Raw genomic sequence first — 20,586 nt, forward strand, 5'->3', positions numbered from 1 at the left:
CAATGCCAAGAATTTGTAGATCTGCCAAGTTCTGATAGAAAATAAAATTTTAATTGAAGTGATGAATAATGAAATGGCAATTTAAAATTTGTGGCAGATGGAGAGCCAATCCCAGATTTCCTATTTGCCACAAGCAGTCGCCATAAACATAAGGCTGTCTTAGAATGTCTCAAGGCTTGAGTCAAACTTTTACTGTTGATGATGTTGCCACTTACGATTTCTGAACTCTACTACCAGAATTTCTTTCATGGGGTATGTGGGTGTATCAACATAGGGAGACTGGACTCTGTTGAGGTTCATGGTTAACCTTCCACAAGGGATGTATACAGATTGAATTAAATGCACTCAGATGAAATGAAAGAATCTATGAGGATGAAATCAGTGAAGATGCACTGATATGAAATCAGATCAGTGTAAACTGTTCAGGTACGCTGAATCTGAAATGTAATGGATATGAAGTGACAACAAAAAATTTGTGCCAGGCTAGGACTTATGTCCAGGTACAGTCCTTGGACCAACACAAATTTTCAGTTGTCACTACATATTAACTACATCGCATGTATTTACTAAGACTATATGAGACAAGTAGGAGTCCACTGAATTAAATTCAAATAAATTTCTCAAAAGATCTTCCGCAACACAGTGAAGACTCAGCTACACAGACCTCGGATTCTTGATTATCCAGATTGTCAACGAGAAGCAAATACCTTTGTACTGTAGTCCATGTATGCATGGATATGTCATGCTGGCACAACAAACACATTTCCTGCATGATCTCTGCTCTCTGTGTTGCATTATTGTATGAGTTTAGAGGGTTAGTTGACAGCTGCTAAGCCACTTTTCAGTGTCACATCTGTGTTTAAAAATGCCAATGTGCAAGAGAGTTAAGATGAAATAAGCATTATTGATTCATTAAAAAAGGAAAAAAATGGTTGCAACTTAACTAACTAGTATGGTGCAAGTACCTCTACAGTAAGCAATATCAAGAAGAATACAAATTCACTTTTGAAGTACACCCACAAACTTGGTAGTCAGGACAGGAGTAAAGATCACAAAGTGATGAAGAAATAAAAAATGAACTTTTGAAACAAGCTTTTTATTGTTGGTTTTTACAGAAATAATCAACTGGGTAGCTGATATATGGTCCACTGCTCTGTGAAAAGCACTGTGGTTAAATAAAAAATAGGTGGTGATGAATTTTTTGTGGCAAGTAATGGGCCTTTGTACAGATTTAAATCTCATTATGGAATTCAGGAATTGGAAATACAAGGTGAAAAAATGTCAGCTGATGTAGATGCAGTAAACTCTTTTAACAATGGTTTTAAAAAAAGGAATGGTACAAAAATGACCATGACTTGCACTTTGTTTACAATGCTGATGAAACTGGATTAAAATTTAAATCATTATTGTCAATATCATTAGCTTCTTGGCAAGAGAGTTCAGCTACAGGATATAAAACTAAGAAAGAGTGAGTAACAATATTAGTTTGTGCAAATACTGGTTGGATGCATAAAATAATTCTAGTAATGATCAGAAAGTTCAAAAATCCCAGAGGCTTCAAAAATATATAGTTCCCATAAGTTATGAAAACCAAAAATGTGCATGGATGAATGCAGAAATTTTCATGGACTGGTATGACAACCCTTTTATCAGTGAAATAAAGAAAAAGATTCAAAACCAAATTGCTTAACTAGGAAAAGTCCTACTTTTACTCTACATCAACCCATCTTTTAGCTAAACCATTAGAGAGAAAGAATGGAATCTTTACAGTAAAATGTTTTCTTCCTTGCTACAACCAATGTATCAAAGAGTTATTGTAACATTAAAAATGACTTTACAGAAAATAATTTCTATGTAGGCTTTCGTTTGATGAATAAGACAACATAGAAACTGGTTTTGTCATTTTTCAAACAAATGAATTTAGGGATATTGTTATGTGGTTTTATATGCATGAGATTTGGCTGAAAAGAAGACTTTGAACAAAGCTTGGAAAAGATTACTAAAATGGGAGCACAAAAATTCTGTAACCAATATGGATTTAGATTATATAAATAAGCTAATGATAAACATACAAATGTGCCAGGAATGTCATGCTGATGATATGAAAGAATGCCTCACTTGTGATAGTAATGCTCCAGGTTTTCAGATCATGTCGGATGATGAAATTGTTGAAAACATATGGAGGTAAAGGAACAGCAGGAAATGTGAGAAGATGAAACAAAATATACAAGCAGAAAATAATGAAGCACCATCTCATGCAGGAGCATTTCAAGCCCTGGAAATAGCTCAGAAATGGTTCAAAAAATAGAGTGTGATCCATGGAGTTTACTACAGTTAAAATGAATTCATGATGTTGCTGCAATGAAGAGAAAAAACTGTTTATATAAAGTGACAATTACCAAATATTTTAAACAAAATTAAACTACAGTGACTGACCTATGTGATTTTTGTTAGGTGTTTCAGGATTAAGTTTGGAGTACTTTAGCAATTTTAATTAAATATGTATGTACGAGAGTTATTCGGAAAATAAGAAACAATATGTCGCAAAATGGAAACCACAGAAATGTTTTATTACCCACAATACAGCCCGCAATTGTCTCCCTCTGAGTTTCATCTCTGCTCACATGAACCGCTGGTTATGAAGACAACATTTTGGCACAGACAATGAGCTGTTGGCCAGTGTAGAGAATTGGCAGAAAGCACTGGAAGCTGCCTTCTATAACGAGGATACTGGAAAGCTGGTACAATGCTATGACAAATGTCTAAGTCAGATCAGCGGCCATGGAGAAAAAGTAGCTGGAATTTGTAACTAATTGTTGCAAATAAAACAGTTTTGCTTTTCAGTGTGGCTTCCATTTCACGACCTATCATTCCTTACTTTCCAAATAGCCCTTGCACATACAAAACTGTGTCTCTGATCCTTTACTAAACATTGTTTTTGTTGATTTTAATAAGTTTTTGTTGTTTTCAATAAACATCTAACATTAACACTAGAAAGACAATCATATGACAACATAGCAGGCAAAGTATGTTATATTTCTGGAGTTTATAACACAAAAAATGCTTTTCTTCATAGATTCAATCATCCAGATTCTTGATTATCCAAATGACTTATTACAACAGTTAGTCTAAATATGGAAAATTAATAAATGATGCTCGAATTTTTGTCTAGATTTACATAGTTAATTCAAATTAAATCAAAATAATCTTTGTCATTAGTTATGTTATTATGTCAGTTTTTATTATCTCCCCCCACCCTGGTATCACACACTGGCATCTGGAGTAATTTATCAATATCAAATAAAATCTTCATGCATTAGAGAAGGATAACAGACAGCGAATGTCCTACTGGAGACTCCACAAACCTCAAATTAAAATATTTTTAAAACTTGGAAACCAATTTGCAATACAGATAATTTATTGACTACAGTTTTGTAGTTAGCAGTCTGTTCGTCTAAGAAACAAATAACAGTTACAATACATAAAAGACGCACTGTGAGCTAGACAATTTGTCACTATTGCAAAACAGTGCGCTGAATCTCCAACTCACAATCAAGCAATATCAAATAGTTATAATGTACATATTAGTATTTTCACTTTATGTTTTGTGTCAGTTATAAAAATGGAGGCATTCCTGGATTGCGTCTTCTGCAGCAGACTCAACAGCAGGACTCGCTGACTGTGCGGCCAGCTGCGAAAGCCTGACAAAGAAGTACTCAAACGTCAGCACCAGAAGAAACAGCTTACAGTACACTGTGAGCTGATGGTCCTGAGCTTACATACTGTATAAATGTGTAGATGTCTGTGTCTCTACATTCATCAAATTCCTAATTTCAAGTAATTGCTTTGCAATTCAAACTGAAAAGAAATTTTCTACAAATCAATTAAAATATGAACAAGAAATCATTACTACTGTTGAAGCATTTTATGTGCAGCAATTAAGTGTAAATCTGAAAAGTCCAAATAATAACCATCTTTATGATATTTCTTCTTTTGTGCTGAACCAACTTGATTTTCCACAAAATACCACATTATCCCAGAATTGATGTTTTTATGGGTGTCTTCTTTGTTATCAATACAGTATCATAGATATTAATGAATAACTGGAATAATGTTATTAAAGATCAAATGTACTACATGTTATTATCTGTGTTCTATAACTATTTGTGTAGCTACTACTGTGTCCAGTAATCATATAATGTGGAAAATAATTGTATTTCAACTGTCAAATGAAATACTAAATACTGGCATTGTTGCCGGTCTTTTATGATGTCTGCTAGTTCACATGTGTTTATTTGGTTATTGTTCAAATATTCTGTAAAAGTGAGTTTAAAAACTCCTTATATCATTCTTCATTGTGAAGTCAGTGTTTATCATTACAAATGTCTGTTACAACATATTTACACATAAAGACAAGAGAACTCCAGAAAAAATTATGTGGTGGTCTTATCAATCATACAGAATCCTGAAGCTTCATATTAAAATGAGAACAATCAAGTACTATATTTTTATTTGGTTCAGCAGTAAGTGGTTCTGACTATGACTTTAACGTGACTGTTTCCAATATGTAATTTATGTATGAGATCATATGAACAAGAAACATAAACAGAAATAATCCTATTGTGAAACTTGCAATTCCATTACAATAAACAAAAATATTTCAAAGCATTCTTTTAAAATCTTTTCTGAATACTCCAAAGTATGTCCTTAATCCTAGCAGGATGAATGAACAAGTGAAATTTTCAGCATGTTTTCAAGCACTAACAGATACAAACATGAACTGGTGTTACTACAACAAAGTCCAAAAAAGTATCAATAGATAAAGACTCTCTACATATATACATACTCTGCAAGGATCTGTATGGTGTGTGGTGGATGGTACCTAATACCACTTCTAGTAACTTCCTTTCCTTTTCCTCTCCCAAACAGAGTGAGGGAAAACAATGGCATATACACCTCCACATGAACTTTGATTCCTCCTATCTTATCTTTGTGGTCCCTATGTAATGTTGGCAACTATAAAATCATGCTGCAGTCAACATCAAATACTGGTTTTCTAAATTTCTCAACAGTGTTCCTTGAAAAGAATGTCACCTTCCCTCCAGATACTCCCATCTGAGTTCCCAAAACATCTCCATAATACTTTCATTTTGATCGAAGACTAGAGTTAAAAGTAGCAGTTATTTTCAAAACTTTGTGTTTTAGTGAGCTAAATCTCTATCAGTGAATATTTAATTGGGAGGAGAACAGCACTTTTCTTTAATTAAATACACTGCAAATAAAAGATCTATGAAAATTTGTTTCATTCCTCCTGTTTTCCCATTTGTTGGATTGAAAACAGATTAAGAATCAAATCACTAGAACTGAGATCCTAGCAAGCTAAACATAAAATATGAATTACAGCTCACAATGTAATATTGTGCATACACTTATCACTGATTCGTACAACTACTCCTTGGTAATTTGATCACAATGATTTCTTGTCTTGTTAAGTTAGCATTTGGTCATGTGTTTGACATTAACATTCTTACAGATAGCAATTTCATTACGGTATCTTTCTACATATTTAATTTCAGTTTAAGAATATGATTTAATATTCTAGAGATGTATTTTGAAAAGGTATTTGTTAACTTCTATGTAAAAATACACACAGATCAAGTTTATTGATTAAAGTAATTCCTATGTAAATATCAATTCCTTGTAAAGATCACGGAAGAAAACACTGTGATCAGCCACTCACTTTGAATAAACCATTTATTTCAGAAACCCAGTTTCAGGCTTGAGCACATCATCAGATAGCAGAGAGGATTTCTTGTACAAATTTCACATTCTTGTCTTGACAAATTAAAGTTTCCCTTTTTCTTGTTTTTCTGGAGACAAAAACATGAAGTTGTACATTAAGTCCTTGCTGCCATCTGATGATGGCCCAGTCCTCAAACTAGTTATGGCAAAATAAATCATTCATTCAAAAAGTGTGGCTGATTGCAGTTCTTCCTATAGTGGTACTTGTAAGAAAAGGCAAGATGTTTGCAAACCATGATGGACAAAGTAGTCACCTTTTGTTCCATTCAAAAGTAAAGTATTTCTTCGAAAGCTGCTAAAACAGTAAGTTTTCACAAAACTTTAATTTCCTTTGCCCAAGCACACCACAGAGTCAATTCAGTTTCTTTGCAGTAGGCTAAATTAAGTAGTCATTCAAATGTAAATTTAGACTGTAAAACTTTAAAAAGAGAAAAATGAATAGGTAACTTTATGGTTTAGGTTAACTGAAAAATGATGCAAATAATTAAAATTAATTTCAACACATCAAGTGCTAGTGTCACCAGAACAGGTTTGTTTCACATATGTACCATTCTGCTCTGTCCTCTTTGCTTTGTCCCACATCCATTCACTATTGAACATACAAAACTTTATGTGTGTGCAAATGTGTTGTTTTATGATACAAAATATTGATCATGAGTTATCTAGTCACATTATGACATTACGGAAAACAGATTACCAGAACGTATACCAGCACTGTCTACCTCAGCTCAAAATTCATCACATTCCTTATATGTATGTTATATGGTATCATCAAAACATTCATACACATTTTTTATTTATTTTATTGTTATTTTGGTCAAGGGAACAGACACTGAATATCAAAGGGATGTTTAAATTTCACAATAAACAAACATGTGAGTGCACAATAACCTAAACAGTTCCATCATGTCTGCTGTTATTGTAAATTATTGAATTCTGAAAATAAGATGCTAATTCCCTGACTTTGACTAAATATAGTGTATAAGACCAAAAACTCCATTAATGAAATTCTCAAACAAAAAAAAAAACTTTAAATATCCTGCCTCATAAATAAATCTAACAGTGGTTTATAGCACACACAAAAAAAAACCTGTGCACAAACTGATTACTGTAGTTTTTTTTAAAAAAAAATTTACTAATTTGTCTTTGTGGAGCAAAAAGGTTCAGAAGAAGATAATGTAAAGAAGTTAAGAAATGTGTTCAGTGCTACAAGGAGTGTATTTCCCCATACAAATCAGAAATCAAAATCTTATACCCTGTTTAAGCTCATACCACACTAATATTGACAGTGTCACTGTGGAAAATATACAACTGTACCACCATATTACAAGCACCAAAAAGTAGTTAATTTGAAGTTAGTGAAATTAAGTATTTCTATTACAAAACACAAATAGGGTTTCAGAGGACAGAAAAGCACAAGTGGAGTACGGGAGGCAGAAAATGTGCTGTGTGATGTATCACAGGATATGTAAGCTACATAAAATGAATTCTGTGACAATATTGGAATATTAAAGGCACAAGTAAATGACCGGGGTAATATTATATGTTCAGATGTCATTAAAATTATTGCACCTGGTTTAATGATCATGCAGGATTTCATAATTAAAAGAATCATCTGATAAAAGAATGATGTGAATCATCAGTATTGGCTTCTTCCCTGTAATAGAACATTCTCATTATGCTGAGTGTGATTTTGATCATGATTTTTAGATAGATGTGAAGCAGTGTATCAATATCTCCAGTTTCAAGTGAAATGATAAACATCCTCATTATATTACATCAAAAGATACCATATTGTACATGGTTACAAAGCTTATCAGCTTTCTGTAAGCCATAAAATGTGTATAGTTTTACATGTTCAAGAAAGTAGCTTATTTTCATAGAAATGTCGTATGTAGGCCAATTACATCTGGGATGTCTTTGACATGTCATTTTCACTAAAGTTAAGAGCTACTTAGATTCTTTGTTCTTGTGTGAACAATGAAGTAACATTTTCATTCCAATTTTGCCTACTAAGTCCATTTTGTGGCTTATTCTGTTACTTTATTTTTCACTTTGTTCAACATAATACACTGAAAGAAACCAACTTGGCACCTACTGAAATGTGGAAAGAGAAAGATATTGAGCGTATTAGGATCTTATGTCACAGAAGAGAAAGAAATAGAACAAAAATCCAGAATTAACAGACAACAGATATAAAAGTCCAACACACTGGGTCATATGATGCAACATTTTTTCAGATGATCATCTCATTTCCTTGCTCTGAGTACGATTGATATACAAAACTGCCTTTCTCTTTTGAATAAACACTGACTAAGTGCATAATGATGGGCTTACCTGGATGTAGTTTGTTATTTCTGTCCCAGTTGTAACAAATTTTCTATAAAATTTAGCCAGTTCTAGAAGGATTTAATAAATTATGATGTATTAGCAATTACTGCTTGTTTTATAACAAGAACATTAAAAGGAAAAAGGTAAAGAACAACAGAAACAATTTTCAGTACAGTTTCAAAAACTCCTAAGCTACTCACTTTTACTATTTATTTTAAATGCTGTACAGTGATGTACATGGATAGATACACACACACACACACACACACACACACACACACACACACAGAGAGAGAGAGAGAGAGAGAGAGAGAGAGAGAGAGAGAGAGACTTTACATAGCCCTTGTTTTCTGTTACTGCCCAACACTCATGAGTTACTTTCACGTTATTTCTTTTGTAATTGCTTTCAGTTATATACACCATGTGCAAAACATTTGCTTCAAGAAATTACCTTCGTTCCATAAAAGTGGTAGTACGAATAACGGTTTCAAAATATATTTTCTGTGGAATACAAAATTCAGAAAAAAATGTTCTTTCACCCCTTTCTTTTGTTCTCTGGGAGCAGAAAGTCTGATCACTTATTAAACTTCATATTTTTCTGGCTACAATACAAGATTGCTACACAATTGAACCAAGGAAGTATGTTACACAATAGAATCAAGGATGTAAATTTAGAAGTCTAAAATTTGTTCTGTAATGAAACAGTTAATACAAAATTTTGGTCTGAGTACCAATATGTCAGTTAATATTACATTCATGCCTTTCTCCTGACACTAAAGTGCTTCTCATGATTCAAAATTCTCCACAGTAATATACCCATTACTTTCTTGCAATATTAAATAAAAAGTTAACTGCACTGGTATATGCTATTAAGTAAAGCTCATAAACATTTTGTGTAAGTCAGCATCACATGTTCTTTTTATTTCAAAACAAGAGTTTAAGAATAAACAGTAAACATCTCTTACTCTTTTTAATCTTGTAACCTTGTATACTTGGTAGATTCTCCCTCTGGGACCAGTAAGCAATAGAAATTCTGATCACATATCACACTTCCTGCTTATATAACAGTAGAAGATTATAATTAAATAGAACCAAGGAAGTAAAATTTGAGAGCCTAAATTATATATAATGCTTCTAAAAAGCTCTTAGATATCTATGATGACTATTTTGAATATAAAGGCATGCAACAACACAATTATTACTGTATGAACAAAAAGAAGTTCTCTATGGCTAATCAAAGGCCTTAGGTGCATATGACAGAAAAATAAGACTTCTGAAGTACTTTGAGCTTCCAGGATCATTTCAAGAGAAAGACTGGGGAAAAATACAGAAAATGTTGTGTGCATGTTCAAAGGAAGGCAGAACACTTAAAAACCCAACTTCAGATTAAAGGCCAAAGAGATGTACTCAAAAAGAGTAGAGTGCTAAAGATGGTCATTCCTCCATGCAGTTCACATTTTTTGCACAATTTTGATATATCTCACTATATCAACAGCTGTATGAAGCATATCATCATATTGGACAAGCTGCAACACTGGTGTTTTCTCCCTGTCCACTGTTGTAACTGCAGAAAAGTCCTGTTTTTCGAGTACAGCTTTTCTGTATTTAGAACTTGTGATAAAAACTGAAACTACCTCTATTTTAAAGTGTTGGAAATTATGCAATGATGGATGACCCACCACTGTTTCGGCCTGTGATCTGGGCCATCATTGGATTGCAGTATGGAGCAGAATAGGATACACTCACTGGCCTTCCAGCCATTCATATCAGTTGTCTGCTTTTCCTTCAGGTAGCTCTTCTGTGTCCTCATGTGGCTGAATAGGGCAGTTTCAGTTCTCTCACCAAGAAAAAATTCAGGGAGTGTTAAAGATAGAACCAAAAGTCCTCAGTGAAGTAGTCAGACACACTGGCCACTCAGATATGGAAGTGGATCAGATTATCTGATGCCCATGTCATAATGCCCATTTCACTTTGCTGAAAAGAGATTTTTTAACAGCCTTCACTCATATTAATACTTTTAATTACATTTACTTATATTTTTCCATTCATAGGTATATCATAAAATGCAGTATATACATCTGTGTGTTAAGAGAAAGGACAGATTTCAATCGTAGCTCATAAAGTCCAAACCAACAGTTACTAAATTTGTCAATATTGTTGCAAATGCTCAGGTACAGATACATCATGTATAGCCACATGACAAATGCAAGGAAAGAGGAGCAGAAGAAGAAACTCACTCTCTCTCTCTCTCTCTCTCTCTCTCTCTCTCTCTCTCTTACACACACACACACACACACACACACACACACGCATACACGCACACACATAATGTATAGTACTCTGTGTATTGTAATGTATGTCACAATCTTTGCTTAAACAATACAAATACATTATAACCACAATAGACACATTTCCATATCACTGTATGCCATGTAAATATAATACCAGTAAATAACACCTGAGAGTTATCAGTGTAAACAAAGTAACCATACACAACAGCAACATAGAGTATAAGTGAACCTTATTATAGAAGAAATTAATACTTTTAATTACAGCATATAGTTCTCAAAAAATATTTGTTTTGGTCTATTGAGCCTCTTTTGATTACTGAGGATCTACAAAATAACTAAGACTTCCAGTTTTTTGGAATTTTACATTATTTTTCCCCATCCAATTCACTTCACTTAATTGTTTTAAGAGCTTCATGGAATTTTAAGAGTATTACTAACACATTTTAAACTTGTGTGTGTGAGAGTATTACCATCTCATTATTAAATTATTGGAAAAACTGTTAATGTCAAGTTATTCTGAACTGCTTTAGTTTGTTTTTATGATATAAAATGGGCACCTGATCAGTGAAAATTTTGTTAAAGTTCTGGTATATGTCTGATGTTACAAATTTCATGACAATAAATAATAATAAAAGTAGTTGAAGTGTAGCAGAATAATTTTTTCTTCTTTGACTGTCCTAAATATTTATTTGAACACAAGAACAATGGACAGAGACTACAGTGCAGATGACAATGATATTTTTATAGTTAAGTTTCATGTAATTTTTTTATATTACATATTTGTACCAATACAGCCTGCACTGTCCCCAGATACATAAGAGCAGACTTAATGTAACTTCATATGTGATTCCCAAAAAATTAAAATAAATGTAGTTAAAATGTATTTTTCCAATTTAACAGGAACACTACTGAAAAAATTCTTTAATGAATATATGTTGAATTTTCTTCATGTAGGTTTATATGAGTCAGTGAATTTATTATTTACATGCAAAACATTATATATTGTATTCATTTATGATCTAGAAGAATCACTTTTCTCTTGAAGGTAGCTTTAATAACTTTGGAGATATTTATCTTTAATGAAATTCAGTCTCACTTTAACAAATCATAAAAGCATTTCCATTGTGACATACATGTCTAAAATTTTTCCTTCAACAAGTTATTAGGAAGCATAATGCTAGTTTTTGTCACAGTCATATTTGGTTTCTGTATCCAACAGTTAACAGTAGTTTGTAAAATGGGCACAATTTATATTATGAACTTTAAGTAAAGAAAAACATTCCCTCACAAATACCTTTATGTTACTTTTATACAACAAAAGTAGCATATACACACTATTTAATTTTTTAAAAATTACAAAGAGAAGAAAATCACAAAGGTAACAAAAAATTTCAAGGACATTCTGTTGGTACACTAGCTGAAATACTTTTAATGACAGCATAGAAAGACAAAATTATTCCTTTTCTTGACTGCAATGCAGCAGTTTTCACTGAAAAATCTACTTATTATTGCACAAAATAATAAACAAAAAGTCCTTTTTAAAATCTGTTTCTGATACAGCAACACAGCACACAAAAACTAACATGATCAGTATCCATGTTGGTTGAGAGAAGAAAGTTCTTAAAACAGAATGTGATCTACTTCTTATAACTGGAATACTTCCAATTTAAATTATGCCTTGATAAACAAAATCTGCATGGCATCAGGCAGTGATTTGTTCCTGAATGTGCAAATCATTCACAAGCAAACATGTGAGATTTAGGGATGACACAATCAGTGACTTGTAAGTAGGTACAAATAATCATTCCTAATGTGAGAATGTTCTTGATGAAAAGGGAAGTCAATGACTGTTAAAAGACCACTGAAGAACAGAATCTCAGCTGTTTACATAGTTAAATTTGGATGTTATGATGTGAGAGCCAAGGTAGTATGACAAAATAAGGAGCATCCATGTTAAAGATGTAGACAAAGTTCTGTAAAAATCCATTAAGAGGTTAAATGATATGCATTCAAAAGTGGTTTGTTTAGGTTCTACCAACTCTAAGTTTCAAACAGATGTTCATGGGTGGTGTTTATGACAGGTAACTCAACAGGGTGAAGTACATGTTCAAAAATAATGGGCTAGGGGAATAACTAGGAGAATTGTATGAATTGAATTGGGTGTTATGATGATTGTGTGCATGATAGAAGGCAACTTCAGTCATGGGGGAATCGTGTAAACATGGATGGCTGTACTGTTGTGTATAATTAAGTACAGATGTACTAAATATTTCTGGTATTCCAATATAGTATAGTCTCCATGTACTGTTTAATATCTCTCATCCTGAAGATGCATTTGAAGAAGGTAAAAAAGAAACTGCAAAACATTATAGAACAACTGCTCAGTTGACTGTATTCTCAAAAATGGATCATGAAATTTTTGAGACTTACCTGCACAAACATTACAGTATAGCTATCAAGGGTACACCTTACAACTGATAACCAGAGAGATGAACTACAATTATGGAAGAACAGTGTACTGTTAATTCAGAAAATACGGTTCACAATGATCTTCATTATTTCTACCATATATTACTATAAGCTAATATTAAAATCATGTGACTCATTCTGCTGATGATATATGCATCTTAACCACTGGAAAACTGGAGAAATGCTTAGTGAGTTCGTATTATAAAATTTGAGCAGTATTCTGACTTCATTAAAAATTACAACAATTACAGTAGCACTAAATTTCTTAAATACTATAAAATAAAATGAGAAGAACACAAAGCTCAATGGTTCAACAAAACAGAATGTAAACAGTACAAAATGTCTATTTCATGCATGCCACAATTTTGTACATTACGGCAATAATTGTTTCAATATCAAAGGTGTAAAACTTTTGACCATTGTATTTACCCTAAACAGGATCCATTCGATATAATACATGTAAAGTGTGAATTTCTTAGCTCATTTATGGATTCATAGAAATCTAGTCACAGCATTCTGGTTCTCCTCGACTGAGTAAAATCTTGAGCCCTGCTGGTGCATTTTCAGTTTTGGGAAGAGAGAATAGTCTGGGTATGATAAATCTGGTGAATAAGAAGGGTGGTGCAACACTGACATTTGATTTTCAGAGAGAGGAAATAATAAAATCACATGATGCAAATTGGTAAGGTTGAACTTTCGTAAGATATCAAGCATTTTAACACCCCCACTAAAATTCCTTATTTATTGATCTACATAGACCCACAAAATTCTCTGGGGATGATGCCACCGTTTATATACAAAACTGACCACCTTTATCCATGATTTTTTAATGCACACTTTACTTAGCCTATGAGATTTTTCACCCTCCAATTTGGAACTACAACATTTTTTTTAAGGCTGTGGGTAAAATATAGTCTCAACACCAGTAATATTTTCATCTCAATGTTTTCATCAAAATTAGTCATTTGAAACCAGTCTTGACAAGACAACTCAATTATCTATTTCTTCACATGTTAAGTGCATGTAAGACAGAATTCATATACAGCTTTTGCTTGTTCAAATCTTCAATAAGGACCCATAATAAACCTTTATTTTGTGGATGTTAAGCATATCTTCTATTTGGGAAGGCTGCAAAAAAGTCCATCAGTAACTAATGCATATGGATTTTATAGATATACACAAATTCTACAACTTAAATTAAAGTGCTTTGGAAAACTGCATGAGGTAATCCCAGTACTGGGAGTAGGAAGGTAGAATTATCTGATAGCAAGAAATTAAAAATGAAATTTTTGAATATACAGGCTGAGATTATACTTAATTTATTGCAGACATATACACTGTGTATATATTTAAGTGTGTATCACCCATTTCATGTGATCAGTACCCTACAAGTTACCATCTTTCTCACCTTATCTTAATCTATAGTGACATCAATGCCTATGTGATACTATCATATTACCGTGTGTCTAGTGGTTTTCAAGGTCTGTTCAGAGCTAATTATAATGTTTCTGATATGCTTTGGTAGTCAACACTTCATTCCCTCAGTGCCGTGGCCTAATTGCCCAGCAATATAAATGACCTGGGTGACAGTCTGAGCAGTTCTCTTAGGTTGTTCGCAGATGATGCTGTAATTTACCGTCTAGTAAGGTCATCCGAAGACCAGTATCAGCTGCAAAGCGATTTAGAAAAGATTGCTGTATGGTGTGTCAGGTGGCAGTTGACGCTAAATAACGAAAAGTGTGAGATGATCCACATGAGTTCCAAAAGAAATCCGTTGGAATTCGATTACTCGATAAATAGTACAATTCTCAAGGCTGTCAATTCAACTAAGTACCTGGGTGTTAAAATTACAAACAACTTCAGTTGGAAGGACCACATAGATAATATTGTCGGGAAGGCGAGCCAAAGGTTGCGTTTCATTGGCAGGACACTTAGAAGATGCAACAAGTCCACTAAAGAGACAGCTTACACTACACTCGTTCGTCCTCTGTTAGAATATTGCTGCGCGGTGTGGGATCCTTACCAGGTGGGATTGACGGAGGACATCGAGAGGGTGCAAAGAAGGGCAGCTCATTTTGTATTATCGCGTTATAGGGGAGAGAGTGTGGCAGATATGATACACGAGTTGGGATGGAAGTCATTACAGCATAGACGTTTTTCATCGCGGCGAGACCTTTTTACGAAATTTCAGTCACCAACTTTCTCTTCCGAATGCGAAAATATTTTGTTGAGCCCAACCTACATAGGTAGGAATGATCATCAAAATAAAATAAGAGAAATCAGAGCTCGAACAGAAAGGTTTAGGTGTTCGTTTTTCCCGCTCGCTGTTCGGGAGTGGAATAGTAGAGAGATAGTATGATTGTGGTTCGATGAACCCTCTGCCAAGCACTTAAATGTGAATTGCAGAGTAGTCATGTAGATGTAGATGTAGATGAATGTTTACTAAACCCAAAATATCTGCACAGTGTAAAAATTCTGAACACTAAAATACACCCAAAAAAGAAGAAACACACTTCATAAACAATAGACTCCCAGATCTGATGAATAAAATCCCGAACACTGTCAATAACCACTGTGAAATATTATTTCTGTCTAGTTTGGGAAAGCTAATACCTCAAACCGTCACAAACTGTGCTACGTACTTTGTGGAGGAATTACTACCAGTGTGGCTTCAGGCCATCAAGAGGAACCAGAGACATGATATTCACAGCACATCAGCTTCATGAAAAATGCAGGGAACAAAATAGACCTCTTTACAAAGCTTCTATTGACCTCACTAAGGCATCTGACTCAGTAAACTGTGAAGCTTATGGAAAATTTCAGCTCTGAATGGTTTTTCACAGAACTTTATTGCCACTTTGAAATTTCTCTACATAGATATGACAGCAGCATCATTGCTAACAATTACAGACAAAACAGATGAAAAAAGCTCTCAATGTTCGAGAGTTGCTTTCCTTAAATGTTACACAAAAAAAGCCATTACAAAGTCAAGTAAGCCATGGATTACTAAGGGAATTAAGATATTGTGTAAGAGGAAGAGGGAAATATATGGACAGACCAGAATAAGTCAGGATCCAACGTTACTTGCTTACTACAAAAGATACTGTAATATCTTAAGGAAAGTCATTAAGAAGTCGAGAAGCTTATGTGTTCTGACAGACATTAATAATGCGGATAATAGATTAAAACTATATGGAATATTGTCAAACAGGAGATGGGGCAGCCTGACAGCGCACAGCATACCATAGCGATAAAGCAAAGTGATGATGTTCTGAGTGATAATTCACAAGTTGCAAGTATTTTCAACAATCACTTTCTGAATGTAGCAGCAAAGATAGGGTTAAAGGGTTCAGTTGACGAAGCAAAAAAATATGTTAAAAATGTCATTCTCCAGGACTTTAAGGGTTTAGAAATAGCACCAACATGCCCCATGAAATTAAGGGAATTATAAATATACTGAAAAACAAGGGCTCGTGTGGTGTTGATGGAGTCTCTAACAGAATTTTGAAGTGTTGTTCTAATTTAATAAGTGGAGTCCTTAGTGATATATGTAATGCTTCACTGGCACAGGGAATTTTTCCAGACAGATTGAAATACACAACTGTCAAACCTCTTCATAAGAAAGGGGACAAGAGTGACTTAAATAATTATACACCAATCTCTTGCTGACTTCATTTTCTAAAATATTTGAAAAAGTTATGTGTTCAAGAGCAGTCTCACATTTAAGTGAAAATAATTTACTCAGCATGTCACAGTTCAGATTCTGGATGGTTTGCTCGAATGAGAATGGTATCTTCTCATTTGCCCATCAAATAGCACAAGCCCTAAATAACAAATTATCACTAGTTGGTATTTTTTGTGATCTCTCCAAGGCATTTGACTGTGTGGATCATGTCACACTCTTAAAAAAACTCAGGTTTTATGGAATTGAAGGCTATACACACGAGTGATTTGAATCATACTTAATGAACAGAAACCAAAAAGTTGTGCTGAATAACACAAATAATCTTGAGATGGTACTAAATTCTAGTGAACAGGGAGTTATCACAAAGGGAGTCACACAGCTTTCAATTTTGGGTCCTCTGCTGTTCCTTAATCATGTGAATGACCTCTCACTTAATGTTCAGCAAGCAGGACTAGTACTTTTTGCAGATGACATGAGTGTTATAATAAATCATATTCCAGGAAAAGCAACTGAAGATATTGTTAAGGATGTCTTTCAAAGAATTATTAAGAGGTTCTCAGAAAATGGACTCTCCCTTAATTTTGAAACAACTCACTACATCCAGTTCTGTACACCGAATAGTCATACCGACAATTGATGTAGCATATGAACAGGGCTCAGTGAACAACAGGATAGATTTCTCCATTTTTTTGGGTGTTCACATTGATGAGAACTTGTACTGGAAGAAGCATACTACTGAGCTTCTCAAACAATTAAGTTCAGCTTCTTTCACTCTTTGTATAATTGCTAGTCTTGGTAATAAACAGATCAGCCTCCTAACGTACTTTGGATATTTCTACTCAATAATGTCTTATGGAATAGTTTTTCTGGGGTAAATTACCACTTAGACATAAAGTATTGATTGCACGAAAGAGAGCAGTGAGAATAATTCGTGGTGTTCACCGAAGGACGTCATGTAGGCATCTTTTCAAGGAGTTAGGAATTTTAACTGCACCATCGGAGTACATATATTCGCTAATGAAGTTCATTATAAATAATCCATCTCAATTCGCAAAGAACAGTGATGTTCATACATACAACACTAGAGGGAAAAATGGCCTTTCCAATCCATTATTGAAGCTGTCAGTTGCTCAAAAAGGAGTACATTATTCAGCAACAAAAATCTTTGATCATTTCCCAAACAACATAATGTGTCTGGCAGCTAGCAGATCAAGTTTTAAATCTAGCTTAAAATCATTTCTTTTGGACAGCTCTTTCTATTCCATGGACCAGTTTCTGTTTCAGAACTGGTAAAACAAAAATTGTACCTCTAAACGTAGTTGCATGTGTAGAACTAAAAATTTCAGTAATATTAATATTAGCACTATTCATGTGTGTGTATATATCTTGAAATCATACCGATAAAATAATCATGAAAATGATCTACAGAACATGACATAATTAAACTAAACTACTCACTCCAGCAGGAAGGCCTGGTCCTTAATCAGAAAGCTGGCTACAGTAAACACCACCAACTGACAAAAAATAACATAAATTTAAATGATATGGCCAGTTATATGATCTCCACTTCCAAGTCAACAAAAGATAAACACATCAGAAGGGCAGTAGACATGTCTTATAAGTAAAGGAATGGTTGGCTCCAGAAACATCTCAGTTTTCCATCCCATTTCAACTGGGAGAGGCCATAGAAGTAATAAAACACATGAGTTTCTGTTGCACTGTGGTCTCCTACTGTTAATGGCTGAGCACCTTCTTTTCATACATCTAAGACAGGTCATCTGTCACCTCTCTTCAAGAAAACTAAGATCATTGCTGTACAAAAGCCAAACAAAGATCCATCAAAAGTTGAAAACTCTCACCCTATTGCTCTTCTTAGTGTCACATTCAAGCTCCTGGAGAGCTGGAGAGCCCTATTCATGACAGAATCTGCTCAGACATCAACAAACACATTCCTGTATAGCAAGATGGGTTTATACCAGGAAGAGGATATGAGGAACAGGTGTTAGCAATAGCAGATAATATAAGAAACGGCTTTGAGAAGGAGTAGATAAAAATAGGCGTCTTCGTAGGCTTAACTGCAGCCTATGATACCATCTGGCATGACAGACTCATGCTAAAATTCATCAGTGTCATTCGATCATGTCACAAACTAACTATTGTAATTGGTAACATGCTGAATAATAGATACTTCCAGATAACAGTGATAGAACAATAGATACTCAGAGAGCTCTAAAAGCAGAGTTCACAAAATAAACAATAGTATCCCACAAGGTTCTGTTTTGGCCACATTCTTTTTTAATTTATATATGCACAACCTTCTAGAAATAAAAATGCAGGAAATTTACTTATACTGATGATATTGTTCTGACCACTCAGAAGCAAAGCTTTTGAGATGGTGAGACAACAATAACAGCAGACGTGAAGACGGATGAATACTTAAAACATATCTGTCCTTAATGGAATCCTCAAAAGATTTCATCAACTTTCCACCTATGGTATTGACAAGCATACAACAAACCTAACATCACACTCTCCAATACTGCAACACTCCAAAATATGTAGGTCTTTGACATACAGAATGCATCTCCAGAATGTGACAACTAAATCCAAAACTTGAGACAATAACTTCAGAAGTTAACGGGAGCCACCTGGAATGCCACTGCAACAGTCCTCAGACCATCAGCTCTAGTTCTGTCATACTCAGCCCCATAATGCTGATGTTACATCTGGCTAAACAGTGCCATACTAAAATAATTGACACACACATCAGTCAGGCAGTCTGCCTCATCACAGGAAGTATGTGTCCCATAAACTTGCACAGACTAGTGGTCCTTAAGAAAATCACAACAATTGCTGAAATTAATGGACAGAAATAAAAAACCAACCCAGAATTACCAATTCATTCAGGAATTTCATTATCAGAACCTCAGGTACTGAGGTTTAGAAAACAATCATGGTGGCCAGCAATTACCCAGCCTGGGAGTACCTGCAGCATGCAAGAAGCCTGGAACAATCAATGTGAGGAGCAATCTTCCATGAAGCATAACAAGCTAATCAAAACTTTCTGGGAGTGACCAGCAGGTTTTCATCCACCCTGATGAAACTGGTACATACTGAATTGGATCAGAACAGACCAGGACAGATTTGGAATAATGCTACACCAATGGGAATGGAAGTCCTCCCATGGATGTTGATACAGTGAAAAACAGCCAACAGTACATCACATAACATTTGAATGTTCCCTCAGAGCATTCAAAGGGACAATGGAAGACCTTCACAATTTGTCTGCAGATTCTTCTGACTGGATTTCACACCTGAACCTAGAAAGCTACAGACCTATTACATTATGAATTTTGTGTGTGTGTGTGTGTGTGTGTGTGTGTGTGTGTGTGTGTGTGTAGTATTTCTTCTGTCATGATATGATAAATAAACAAATTGGTAATGAGTCTGCTGGTGAGCCATTCCATATCAATACCGGTGTTAAGCAAGGGTGTGCAATTGCCCCCACATTATTTTCCTTGTATGTTGCAGCTATCATGCAGTTAGCCAAAGAAGGTCTTCCACCAGGTATTTAATTAAGTTACAGGATTTATGGGAAACTGTTTAGTTTGAGCTGTCTAGAAGTAAGGCCTCTAACATTTTCTGCAGCATTAGTTGCGTTAGAGTATAGCAATAATAACACAGTTGTAGCTCAGTCTGAAGAACTGGGGTTAAACATGAATGCCTTCTCCATGACATACAGAAAGGTTGGTCTCAAACTGAACACCAATAAAAGCCAGAGCCTTCACCAACTAGCACGGCAGGAAAGTCAAAGAAATATTAATCTTACCCTCAACAGAGTGAGTCCCCCAGTAGTTAAGACCTTTCCTCAACTTGGTATCATCCTCTCATCAAGTGCAAATATATTTCAGCAAACTAAATACAGACTTAATCACACTGGAGTAGCTTTTGCTTTACTAAGAGGTTGAGTATTCAATGGTGATTATGTCAATATTGCAACAATTATCT

General features: G+C 34.4%; 1 protein-coding gene across 10 annotated transcripts in view; it reads left to right on the forward strand.

The window, feature by feature from the left end:
- The window catches only part of LOC126297914 (thrombospondin type-1 domain-containing protein 7A-like), a 1,219,654-nt gene extending 1,214,986 nt beyond the window's left edge, over window positions 1-4,668 (forward strand). For 4 of the 10 annotated variants that reach the window (XM_049989223.1, XM_049989227.1, XM_049989229.1 and 1 more), the window contains one exon: window positions 3,655-4,668. In XM_049989223.1, coding sequence (XP_049845180.1) covers window positions 3,655-3,679 — 25 coding nt within the window. In that variant the 3' untranslated portion in view covers window positions 3,680-4,668. Of the gene's footprint in view, window positions 1-3,614 lie in introns of all 10 variants that reach the window. The other 6 variants (XM_049989225.1, XM_049989222.1, XM_049989230.1 and 3 more) reach the window with 4 other exon arrangements.
- The last annotated feature ends 15,918 nt before the right edge of the window (window positions 4,669-20,586 follow it).

The sequence above is a fragment of the Schistocerca gregaria genome, chromosome X, assembly GCF_023897955.1.
Source record: "Schistocerca gregaria isolate iqSchGreg1 chromosome X, iqSchGreg1.2, whole genome shotgun sequence".
Taxonomy (NCBI): domain Eukaryota; kingdom Metazoa; phylum Arthropoda; class Insecta; order Orthoptera; family Acrididae; genus Schistocerca; species Schistocerca gregaria.